The sequence below is a fragment of the Staurois parvus genome, unplaced genomic scaffold (assembly GCF_062004578.1).
Source record: "Staurois parvus isolate SC_StPar_1 unplaced genomic scaffold, SC_StPar_1.0 ptg000155l, whole genome shotgun sequence".
NCBI lineage: Eukaryota > Metazoa > Chordata > Amphibia > Anura > Ranidae > Staurois > Staurois parvus.
The window spans coordinates 14,996,219-15,009,869 of NW_028317951.1; the positions used below are offsets into that span (position 1 = coordinate 14,996,219).

Below are 13,651 nucleotides of genomic sequence, written 5' to 3' on the forward strand. Positions count from 1 at the left end.
GTCCCTTTGAAATGCTGTCTCCTGACAGCAGAAACAAAAACGTCATTATTAGCAGCAATGAGAAAAATGAATTGTGGTATTAGAGAGGGAAGGGAGTATTTGTCACATCTATACACTTATAAGTCATTCAGAAATGTATTCCTATCACTCCACATGATTAAATATCATATTGTCTATTTGCCTTATTTGTTCTTCCTCTATTGCTGATTAATTATCTCTTTCTTTGCTGTTATGTTCAGGAACCAAAGGATCGTCTTGGCTGTCATCCACAGACAGGATTTGCTGATATTCAAGGACATCAGTTCTTTCGTAATGTTGATTGGGACCTTGTAAGTGCTTGGCTGTTTTGTTAGACTAATTCAGTCTTTGACACCAAGATGTAACGGCCACGTCACAGAAATCTGGACTAGATCTTTTGCTATTATTTTCCCTGAAAAATAATTTTAGCTCTGGGAAGTTTTCATGTTGTACTCACCTCACTTCAACAAAGAAGAAAACAGATTAGTGAAGTCTGTTTTATAGATAGATTTTGGCAAGGTATAGACATTTTCCTCCTCTTTGTGTATGAAGAACGGCTTATACAGTTTCTGGGAAAACGACGTCTGATGTGTTGTCCTTGAAGACTGGGATTGAACTCTGCAGTCACTTTTGCAGCAGTTTTCTTATTCTGGGTCACAATCCTGCGAAATATCGGTTTCGTTTCGGTCATTTGACCATGTTGACCGCGCTTATGCTTATCAGACGACTCTTTCCCTGAAAATGGATCTGTCATTACCTTTGATACTGTACCTCGTGACACAACAAATAAACTGTGAACGTCAGTCAGAGAGGAACCAGCTAAGCGGGCACCAACAATTTGATCTCTTTGAAGCTCAGTAAGCTCTAAGATGACTCCGTATTACTAGCAGCACATGCAGTGAATGACGAAAGTGAGGCTTCGAACCTGATATCTAGGTGTCTCCTCACACAGCGGAAGCAAAAGAATGTTATATCACTTTCGCTTTCAACGCAAAACACGTAGTCACTTTCACACCTGCAAATCATGTAGTGTTTCCATTTTTTTGGTCCAACCCCTGTATGTGAATCCAGTCTTAGTGTGACTTTGCTGTTTCTTTGTACTGTACTGTCACCAGAAGTGTTGGGTAACAGTACTGCTGTGCAGCCAGTGGTCTTTTCTTAGCTCTGATTCATCCAAAAGATGCAGCAGTTGTAATTTAAAGTTGATATCCAGGCAGATATAAAAGACAAACTATTGCAGCACTGTATCTAAAACAAAAACAATAAATATATCGGCACAAGGGATGTTACTTACCTTCAATGAGATCTGTTCCTTCACCAAACTTATCCTCTTCCATTGCCCCAATCCCCCTCAGCAGTGCTGAGCTGTGTAAATTTGAGAACTGAATGGACAGAAATACAAGTCATTCGGCAGGTAAAATAGCTTTGATATATGGTTTTTTTATCTGTTTATGTAGCTGTTTTCCAGGAGTTCAGATTTAAGACATTACTCTTAACCTTCCTGCATTTCTTTATTCTTCCTGGAGTTATTGTTTAAACATATTGTACTTTTGCACTTATTCTATATTGTATATTAAAGGAAACTATTATTTTGTTTCAGATGGAACAAAAGCAAGTGGTCCCTCCTTTCAAGCCAAATATTTGTGGAGAGTATGGATTGGATAATTTTGATGTACAGTTTACTAATGAGCCTGTTCAGCTTACTCCCGATGATGAGTATGTTCTTTTGCTATTCTTTCTGTACTGTGAGAAGCCTTTTTTTTTATTTCCAAAAAATAATCCTTTAACTAGTTCCAGCCCATAGGACATACCCATATGTCCTTGGATGGAAGTTACTATAACATAATCATGGCGGCAGCCATAATCCTGGTATCAGTCTTTAGAGCAGGAAGGTTCTCTCCCCTGTGAGCACCATCTTTGCTGCTTTGTATTGCTCTGCATAGCTTACACAGTAAAACACACACAGCACAGTTAGTAAAACGGCACACAGTTAACCCTTTGATCGCCCCAGATGCTAACCCCTTCCTGCCCAGTGTCATTAGTACAGTGTCAGTGCTTTTTATTAGCACTGATCACTGTATTAGTGTCACTGGCAGTTCACCCCCCCCCCCCTCCCCGTGTCAGAATGCCCATCGCAGTCCCGCTATAAGTTGCTGTATGCCACCATTACTAGTATTTAAAAAAAATAAATAAAATTCCAGTATGTACCGCCATTTGTAGACGCTATAACTTTCACTTAAATCAATTAATTTGCACGTGTTGGGATTTTGTTTTAGCAAACACGTAGCAGAATACATTTTGGACTAAATTTATGGAGAAATTTAATTTTTTTTACATTTTTTTACTGGACATGTTTAATAGCAAAAAGTCAAAAATACTGTTGTTTTCTCAAAATTGTCAGTGCTTTTTTGTTTATAGCACAAAAAATAAAAACCGCGGAGTTGATCAAATACCCATGAAAGAAAGCTCTATTTGTTGTAAAATAGGACATAAATTTAATTTAGGTGCAGCAGTGCAAGACCTCGCAATTGTCAGTTAAAGCAACGCAGCGCCGTATTGCAAAAAATGGCCTGGTCAGGCAGGGGGTAAATCCTCTGGACGGCAAGTGGTTAAAAGGGATCTCTGCCAAATAAAGTGTGATGTAGGATGAGGAGAATTAATGTGATTTGTGCCCTTACACTACCCCATCTTAGTTGCAGACAGATCCTTACTTTGCCTGCATTGTCAAATCCATAAAATGTTCTAAACCTAGGTATACCAACCAAACCTGGCTTCAGATTTAAAGCAGCAGTACAGTGCAGGGTGGGAAGCAATATTGTTATAAAATCCTTGCCTCAATCTGATTCATCAATTGGTACTGCTGTTCTTCTACAAGGGAACATAATGATGGTGGTTTTTCAGCGTGCTTTCTATTAACATATGTCACTCAACCATGCCAAGGATCCACCCTTTTTTACTGCAAAACTCCCCCTAGCCACCATGGTTCTTCCAGGCTCAGCATTGCTGAGCTGCATGGAGAACTGCACATCCAACCATTGATATTCTGGCCTCCTTGTCACCCCCACCAGTCCTATATGAGTACTGCCTTTGAGGCTTTTGCCTGAGATTGGCCTTATGGGCAGCACAGCCCTGGTGCTCAAACATGCAGGAATGAAGATCATCTAAGGGGTCATCTGCCAGATGGCTGTCATATAAGCTTGTATGCATGGTTTACTCTTGTGTACTTTGTTAGATGTGGGAGTAATCAGACAAGGTTTTCTAACCTATTTGATCAATTTTTCCTTGAGTTCAGTCTGCTTGCCAGGAGTGATGCCCATATTGGCAGTCTGCCATGTCAAAATCACCTATAGTAGATGTTCTTTGTCTTTTCATATGTATCTGTGTGTATATCTTTATCAGATTCTGATTGTCAACAAAATGAAAAAATGATCTTGTATAAACATGGCTGCATATACAGCATTAAATGTAAAGGGACATTGGTTGCAGAATCACACAGCTGCAGCCATTGTGCTTTCACCACCCATACTGCATAGTATCCATAGTGGAGAACTGCTGCATTCACCTTTTACATTGTAGTTACTTACTTATAATTATATTTTAAGCTGCCAGCTTATGTGAAATAGCTCAGGGGGAGATTGCATTTGATAAAGAATCCTGGTGATGAAACTTCTGCTGTACAATCAGCTTTTCAGCCCAAGTTTTAATACATACGCTAGGTAAATAAAGCACACAATATCCGAGCTGTGAACTCAGCTGTTCAGTAATATAATATCTCCTTTGGAGAAGGTGGGAGTTTACAAGGAACTGACTTTATTGAAAGTCAGGGTACCAGAGCGAGGGCTGCTGATATAAAACACTGACTTTATAAGATGAAACCATCTATGAGTCAATGATTATCAAGGTCAGAAGTAAAAAAAAAAAAAGAAAAAGAAACAATAGGTTTGGAGGATGAACAAAAAGTGATTCATTTACTGTATTGCAGCATTTAAATATATATTGGAGCAATGTGGCTTGGGGCTTCACTGTAGTTAATTTAAATGAGAAATTAACTTGCATACATGGAGTACATGTGAGCAGGTCTTCCCCTATAAAAATAAATAATTTCCCTGGGACTATCCTTTACACCAGTAATTGCCACAACTAATAAAAGCTTGCATCTCCTTCACATCTGATCTCGATAGCAGGCCCCCCTATGTAGTGTGATTGCAGTGTATTTTACACCATGCATTTACAGCTCATTAAATAAATTCTCTCCACTTCTAACAGGGATGCTGTGAGGAAGATTGACCAGTCTGAATTTGAAGGTTTTGAATACATCAACCCACTGCTGATGTCTGCTGAGGAATGTGTATGATGAATGGGACAGCTCAGCGATTCCCCTGCCCTGTGCAGTTTCTGGACCTCTATCTGCTGAAAGGAGACCTCCCGCTGCCAGCAAACCAGTCCTTCATGGACACCTATGCTCTCTTGTATGTGGGGGGACTTGGCTCTCTCCTTATAATGTGATATATTTAACAGCTGAACATAAATGTTTCAGTGGTTTTCTAAATATGTTGTCCTTTCTTAGTGCTCTCGCTGTCTCATTGATAGATGTACAACATGACCAGTTATACAATATATCATATGTGGTTATTAAGGGAAAGGGTCAACTGTTTTGCCCTTGGCCTCCAAATATCAATTGATCAGCATGTGAATTTTATACCATTTTGCCTTCCTAGTACCATCATACACTTATGGATAGCTCTACCTTTCCAGACACCCTGATTATTAACAGATTGGACATTCATTCACATACTCATCATTGACTGGTCTGGACTTGATGTTGAACTGGATGTTGAGGACAATGAACTGAATTGTTGTATGATGTCTGCATTAGCCATCTGGTCTTTCCATACTAGAATCTAATGTGATGTGCCCAGTACATCTCTAGTTAATATGAAAATGGCTAGATCATGGGTGCTCAACCTGTGGTCCTCCAGGTGATGTGGATCTACAAGTCATATCATGCCCCTGCCATTGGGAGTCATGCTGTCAGCCTTGCAATGCCTCATGGGACTTGTAGTTCCACAACACCTGGAGAGCCACAGGTTTAGCACCCATGAGCTAGATAATGATCTTGAGTGTGTATATAGCAGATAGAAGTGCACTGACAATTATTAAAATGCTCTTTCATTCAGTCTTTAAAATATAAGCATTGGTAGTTTAGGAATATGGTAATCAGCAACACCAAGTACAATTTGAACTCCACTTGTTATAAATGCATTTTGGAAATCTACAGACCCTTTAGGTAACAACATTTTGCGTGTGCAGGCTCTTAAAAACCATGGAAAGGTGCCAACATGTGGAAAAACCTATCTTGGTACTATAAATTACATACTTCCCATACTAGCTCGTTCAACACACTTGCCAGAATCTCAAATTAGTAACCAGATCAGGATTCCATACATTTATTGTTAATTGTGGCAACAAATTTTTTTTGTGTTTTATCAGAAATAAAAATGGGATAGTTAAATAGGTCAATGCCACAGATGGGAAATGGCTGTGCAAGTTACAGATCAATGGCCTAATAAATGTTAATCAGGAATAACATGGGGGAGTTAAAACACATTCCAGGAGAGACCACTGTGGTTTTGTTCACCGTTATTGGTCTTTTTACCAGACCAGATATACAAGAAACGTCTATGTAAAACTGAGTCGGGTTCCCAGGTACCCGTGACGTATATGATTGGTGCAATCTTTGTAACCCACATAACAAATTAAGCTGGGAACAGAAGATTTTAAGGGACAGTAATGATAGCCAGTTCAGCTGTGCTTCATGCACACATTCATATTCCGTACATGGCTTATTAAACGCTAAAATAAAGTCTGCACTGTGAAAGATTTGTGAGCTGCATTAATAATCCCCTAAAAACACTGTCTATCATTTTGTGCCACTATAATGAAATCACAGAGAAAACCCTAGAGAGTAAAGCAGTTTAATGCCGATCTACTGCATATTGGTGCCAAATTCATCAGTTATACATTTCTTTTCACATAACATACAGAAATATTTCTAATTGTGAGATTCTGACCATGACATAACTTTGTTACTCTCATTTCTAAAATGCAGTTGACATTTCATGTAATAGAATAGCTTCAGACTGGCATGTGTAGACACACATTATATGAGAAGTCCAGGCTGCAGTGAAAATTCAGTATTGGGGTTTGATGAACAGTAACAGATCTTTCCTGGCTCACTGGTAATCCCATGCCACATATTTTCTTTCTTTAAAAAATGTAATGTTTTATTGTTGGGTGGGGATATCACAACTAGATCTTGAATGCAACTCTTAGTGAACTCAAAGGAAAAAAAATTGCAGTGAATACAAATATTCTATTTTTTCCTTTATTTTTGTCAGGTAAATATGAAATTTAGCCATTAAATATTTTATACTTTATTTCTAGCCAGTACTCCTCACATGTTTGACACAATAGGCTTAGTTGAATTGCTAATGAATGTGTTTACAGATCTCAATAGCTTAGGTTTCAGTTTACACACTGATGAATAGTCAGAGCAGTGATTCATCTCTCTCCCCTTCCCATCCATTCTCTTGACACGTTTTTGAGACAGAGAGAGGTTGCCTGCTGTGGTCTCTTTAGGTAAATCCATATGTTCTGTGAATCTCTGTGTGCACCCTGTATTAATGGTTATATGCAAAACAAAGATGATAAATACATTGTTTAAAAATATATTCCGTAAAAGATATAAAACGTTTAAAAATGAAAAACAAAAAAAATAGAGACCCCCAAATCCTTCTAACTTTATTGAGCACAGTGCAATTAGACAGAGGATTGTTCTTGATTCTATATATTGAGATTATACAGTGATTTTAAGTCCAAGTAAAGTAAGGCCTGCACCAAAAACAAATCCTATACAGGCCCTGTTGAGGTAAATCAAATGCCATCAGTGTTTTTTCTCATCAAATCCTACTCACAAGGTTGCCTGGAATTCTTCAATTTGGCTTTATGGGCTTCATTCTTGTTCTATAACTCCATTATATAGTTCCTGAGGTTTTCTATCGATACAGGCTGTAGCTTCACTCGTGTTTAGGATGGCAGATATTGCCTGCATTGTATATATAATGGAAAATTCAGGCATTGTCTGTTTTTTTTTTTTTTTTTCTTTGCTCATCTTATTGGCTTTCTAGTCCCTGACTGCATGGGGGAAGGAACATTTTTCCATCAAACATGGAATTTACTCCATTTTATTCTGTCAGATTTCCAGCAGAAGTGTTAATGAGTTTCCCTAAATAGTGCCACAGTTCCTAGACACGTTTAACATGCTGACTGCATTATTACAACATTAATAAACCTACCTGGTACATAACAGGTTTTCTTCATGTATCCTGCATTTTGCCTGGCCACAGACTTGCACCTTAGTGTCAGTGTGGTTACAGTTTAGATACTTATTGTGATTATTAACAGTGTATCCTTCAAATTTGTTAGGAAGTTGCCACTGTAGAATGTTTTATTCATAGACTAGTAGTTGGTGGTTTTCATTTCCCAGTTAGTATTGGTCTATGACACATTTTTTTCTCATTTACTACTACTGTATGTAGTTTTGCACTGGATGCTTACAGTGTTTCCATGGTCATAGTGAACAAGGGAATACACTTCACATTTTTTTGAAGGTATTAGAGGTATTTGTTCCGAGTACACCAAGAAAGCTGTTTTGGTTATGTGGTTCTGTCATGTAATTTCTCAGCCTTCTGTGATTTGATATAGGATCAGCAGCAGATGGTGATGGGTTTTTCCAAACAAAATAAATAAAGAAGCGCCCAGCAATCCGAGCAGCAAGTAATCTTTGAGGGTAGAGGTGAATTGGCAGAAAACCTGAGAGTAGACCAAAGACTGCTGGCCAAACCTCACAAAGGGAATGTAAAAAGATTTAAAAGCTAACTCCACCTTTCAGGCCGTGTTTCCGGTTACACTCATATTTAGGACAGAGAGTGAAAAAACTGTGACAGAAGAAACTCTAATTCTCAATAGGGTACAGATGTGGTCAGGTCAACACACTTGTAGTCCATTGATACTTCTTCCAGCTTCATAACTGAACATGTCTACCTAGGTACAGACCTGAGCTGGAGGAAAAAGTCTGCAGGAGCCAGGACCATTGCACCCACGAACCACTGATTGCTTTTTGCAATTTGCATTTTTCTTTTCCTTTTTTTTTTTTTTCTCCTCTTAAAGCAGAACTCCTATCAGAAATAGCCAATTAACAGAGAAAAAGCATCTTTTTGCTTCATTAGACACCTTCAGTCCAAAATTGTCCATTGTAGTATTTTTTCACCATTAGATGTACTCAGTCTTCCATGTTGAATGACAGCCAGCATTATTCAGCTTCCTTCCTATGAACCCAGGCTGTCCTTGATCCATGCTCAGCTAGGTACTGGACAAAAAAAAAGTAGGACATCAGTGAACTAATCTTGGTTCCACTCTACTGTATTCTTCTATCAGCATGTTCCTTGTTGGCACATGAACTGACTAGATCCTTGTGTTGCCTTTTCCTCACCCCTTCCCATTCTGAGCTTTGATGCATTGAGGGTTCAAAGGCATATACCAAGTCAAATCTTGATATTTACACTGGTTGTTTTTTTTTTTTTAAATATATATTTAACATGAATACAGAAGTGTATTAATTTGTGTATTTTATATCTGCCTGGAGTTCAGCTTTAATCTTTGGCACAAAATCTGTGTGAGAAGGCTTTTAATAGTCATATCAGCCAACTCATGGATGACATGTTCAGTCTATAAGGTGTTTCTTTGATCCAAAACTAATAATGCAATGCACGAATCATAATGCTTGGTTAAAACAGAGCCTTCTTACAGCAGTTCATTGCTCAACAGAATCCCTTCAAATATCTATTCATCTCCTGTAGCTTGGTGCATTATTTTACAGTCCTAAATACTGTAGAACCAGTTTATGAAAACTGGAAAAGTCTAAAATGGAAGTGTTGCCCACAGCAATCATTCAGACTTCATGTTTGATTTTCCCGCTGTGCTTTAGGAAATAAAAGCTTAGGGGTAATATAGGCAACACTTCCATGATTTTATAAATCTCTTCATAGATTTTATAAATGTATGTAAAACTGTACAGTTACGAGTCATTTTAATAACATACACCTCAGTGATGCACAAACTTCTCCAACCTCATGTTTTTTTTACAGTTACATACCTGGCATTCTTAATACCTTAACCGTTAATGAATGTTATGGCAGGTAACCTGGAAGCAAAAGTGTCTGTATGAGACTTTTCTAAAGCCTTTACGTTATGCTGTCTACAGGCTCTCTGAAAGAGCATCACTGTTCATAATGTTGATGTGTTTGCAATGTACTAAACATATGCATGTTTGGAAATCATTCAGTGCACCTCTGCGCCTTTACATTTTTTTACTTGTCAGAAACTACCAAATCATGCCTCTTAATGGACTGATGTTTTTAAGATTCTCATTTTCAGGCTTTCAGTTTTTATTCTTCGTAATGTAAGTGTCTTTAACAGGATCTTTTAAATTGCCTGGTCTAATTTATGTAAGTTAACAAGTTTGTATGATTTTTTTTTTTTTTATACTTGTTTACTGCACAAAACCGCTCAGTTTTGTACTGTTATTGCATTATGTATTTTTCTTACTCCACTTTTTTTTTTTTTTTTTTTAACAGTTAATGTGTGATTGTTACTTCTGTATTTAGATTGGGGCAAAGTATGTGCCATTCTGTTTATAAACCCTTGATCCATGAAGTTTCAATCTTTATTTTGCCTTAATTATCTGAGCAAAGTAAATTAAAACAAAAAGTTATAGCATATGACTCAGTAAAGTAAGTTGCTTAAAGGGAATCTTGTAAATTTGAGGTTCTTTATACCCAGCAAGACCACAGCATTATTCAGGTGATGCTCACTAAAAGTGTCTTCACAACATAGCCATTACAATGAACAGATGTGAAATGAAATACACCCAACTATAATGCCTCAGACATTTTGATTAACGCTGCTTTTGTACATTCGCAAGACTTGCATTTAAAATAGCATTAAAGTGCTTTTGTCATTTAGCTCAATTTTGCTTCAATTGAAATGAAATAAAAAAAGTGACCAGCCAGGTAAGACCCGACCAACTTTTAGCATGTTTCAGTTTTTTGCTACTGGTTTAGGACAATGGATGTCTTTTTCACTACTGAAAAAAGTTTAAGCATTTTTAATAGCCATTTTTTTTCTTTTTTTCGTGATTATTTTTATCTTAAGTCAAGACCTCATCTACACATTGCTTTAGCTGCTCACTTTTTACAGCTGTTCAAATTGGAGTATCTTAAAAGCTTTGGAAGCCATACTCAGTCCTCACTGGACTAGATGAGAGCGGGGTCTTCCTGAAATGTGACCTTCGGGCACTGGGATCTGCATTGTGATACTTTTCACACCTCTGTGTACTGCATTAGTTGTATTATATGTCAGAATGACTAATAAATTGTTTACCCCTCCTAAGTTTTTTGCAGTCCAATACCAATTTGAGGAGACATTTATTAAGAAGTGGGATGTTCCCACAGTTGTTTCTGCAGTGTGCGGTCTTAGTTAAACGCTGATAATTCCTGTAGGATGTGCCAGTACCTAAAGATCCTATAGATAAACCTTGTTTTCTCTGGCAGGCCCTGCTTTACAACCTGCTATGGCCTTGATGTTAGTCTGTCAAACATTAGGGGAGTAGACTAAAATAATTAGAATCCAACTTCACACTGATCCTCTGTTTGCAGAGCATTTTAAGCTCATGGCTGCAGTCCTTTACTAGTTTGTAGATTGGTTTGTGGAGTTGTTTTGTCTTGTTTCCTGCATGAGCCTTATATCTGTTGGCACACAGAAAACATGTTTTAAATGTTGGACTGAGAAGTAGGCATGTAAGAAGCTGAGGTCTTTAAAAACAGGCTTCTTCCAACTGTTGATCCTCATGACGTTCAAAGCCAGAAAGTCCACTTTCCTCAAGGCCTACCTTTGTAAATGGAAAGCATACTTTGCTTAATGCTGGAAAAGAAGTATCAATCGCAGACAATATTCTGTTGCACAAATCCTGACTGTTTTTTTATAATCGGGCCTGGATCAGCAATTGGCCCTGAGTACTATTGAGGGTCAGACCTCAGCACTTGCGCTCCTATTCCAGAGACCACTAGGCTCCGATTATTTAAGACATTTGTACAGGATATCTCTTCTGCAATTCCCCCTGTGTGCCCAAGCATGTCTCCATGTGATTTGAATTTGGTTCTCACTTCAGGAACCACCTTTTAAACCTATCAGATAATCCCCTTTCAACTTACACTCACAAGACTGCTTTCCTTTTTGGCAACACCTTTGTGTCAGAGGCTTGCGTCTGAACTGGTGACTTTGTCCAGTAAAGAACATTTTTCTGTGCTACATGGAGGACAAGGTAAACTCTCCTTCCTTTCAAAGGTGATTTTGGCCTCTTGCCTCAACCAGGACATTATGCTTCTGTTCCTCCCTGTTTGGACCCAAGTACTGTCTGTCTGAATGTAGTGTATGTCTACATTATCTTCCATCATAAAGATTTGCTCTCTTTGTCATCCCAGATGGTCCCCACAATGGGGAGCCAGCTATTCCTTCCACCATTTCTCTGTGGCTCAAACAGGTCATCATTCAAGCTAATTGTCTTAAGGGTGGGGTACCACCCTTTCCTGTCAAGGCTGCCACCTAGTCTTTTGTTCATACATTCTCTAAGTTTTACCAGGTGGATGTTCAGGCCTCATATGATGCCAACTTTGGATGTAAACTCTTTCAGACAGTTCTTTGAGCTGCAGGCAGTCATAATTTTCTGTTATTTATTGTTGAGTCTGCAAATGTGTCTGAATCCTGTGTCCCTCAAAGAATGAGAAACATAATTGGATTTTTGTAGTCACTGTAAAATCATTTTCTTGGAGTTCATTGAGGGACACAGGCCCCACCCTTTTGTGTTTATGGTCTTGTTACAAAATTGAAGCATACTGGGAGTGGGAGAGGTTATACCAGGCTGGTCACTGTCCCAGTGCCCCTCAATGAACTTTTACAGTAAGTACAAAAATCTATTTTTTATTTCTCATAGGGCAAATTAGCTGCCCACTTTTAAGGGTAACCCTAGAAGGTCAAATCTCTCCAAGAGAGTGACTGGCAATGATGTATCTGCCAGTCTGCACTTAATTTGCATAGCGCCAGGGACTGCTGTGATCTTCTTTATGACTCTATGATAATACAGAGAGTATGGAATGAATAGCAGTCATTTGTACAGAGGTTAACCAGCATGATGGAGAACCTGTGTGTTCAGTAGAAGGTGCTTCTTGTCCTTGGAAGCACTCATCATGCTGTTAAAAATCCCTTACACAACCAAATCTCAAGCAGCTCTCCCTTTTTGTCTGGTTTGCTTTCTACAGTTTAAAATGGTTGGCAATGGCTGTATAGGTAGCGCAAGATTTTAGTACAACGTTAAACGTTATTGCAATGTGTCAAGATAGTGTTACTGTTACTTATATACTATATCTATGAATGTTATTGGTAGGTTCTTTATAAAAGCAGTTTTTTTTTGTTTTCTGGACCTTGAAGTATCACAGTGGGGGTGTTACAGTTTGTGCTAAAATACTTTTAACAGCAGACTAGCACTCAATATTAGCAGACCATATGTGTGTAACAATAACATCATGCTCTTTCTAATCACTCCTGTCAGTTTACAGCATAAGCCTGTAACAGTGGTACCCGGCTTGGAAACATTGTAAATTGTTGGAAGTACAAAAAAAATGCAATCATTTAAACTGAAAACAAAGGACTCCTGTGTATAACACTATAATAGTGCTTGCTTGTATATAGCATTACATTTTTTTTTATCATATCTTGTTACTGTGTTGCAGTACTTTGTCATATGCTGTTTCACACATTGTATACTGTAGCAAAGTCTGCCCATAGAGACAGAAACATAATATGTGACATGACGTGTAACTGCAATTTGGTTTCATTTTAATAAAATGTTTATATAAACTCTGAAGGTTGTATATCAGTACATGGAAAAACTCTTTGTGATCTAAGCATGGTGTCCTTCAGTTCTGTAAGCTGCAGGTTATCCACTCTGTAATGCTGTTTTGGCTTATTTGTTATGGTAAGTAAAGTGCAAATGACAGTCAGCGGCTGGCTTCAAATTCATGAGTTGAAGTAATGTTGCATAAAACACATGCATTTGGGCAGTCCATGTTAGTACACAATACAATGTGTGCAATGTTGCGGCCCTTCCCTTTAGAATGGTACCTCAATGCACACATAGAAGGTGCCAGTGCACCTGCACTGTAGCGAACCAACACACGTAGTGGTGCTCTGCATTGCTGAAAATTCTAAAGGTGCAGTTTTTCATGTGTTAAGTTACAGTACCTGTTTATTCAAAATTAATGGGCTGCCCTAACCGTGCGCCTCAGTGCATAAATCAAGTGTCAAGGGGCTCTTAATATGTTTGCAGCAGCTGGTTACAATGAAAAAGTAAAAGTGTGTGTGTGTGTGTATGTATGTATATATTTATATATATATATGTATATATATACACATACACACACAAACCTGTCACATCTGTGTTGTGTCACCACTTACATTT

At 38.2% G+C, this 13,651-nt stretch overlaps 1 protein-coding gene across 1 annotated transcript in view; it reads left to right on the forward strand.

The window, feature by feature from the left end:
- The window catches only part of PRKCI (protein kinase C iota), a 148,374-nt gene extending 135,317 nt beyond the window's left edge, over positions 1-13,057 (forward strand). Inside the window, exons 16-18 of the mRNA XM_089675487.1 lie at positions 240-329; positions 1,619-1,734; positions 4,285-13,057. Coding sequence (XP_089531613.1) covers positions 240-329; positions 1,619-1,734; positions 4,285-4,372 — 294 coding nt within the window. The 3' untranslated portion in view covers positions 4,373-13,057. The remainder of the gene's footprint in view (positions 1-239; positions 330-1,618; positions 1,735-4,284) is intronic.
- The last annotated feature ends 594 nt before the right edge of the window (positions 13,058-13,651 follow it).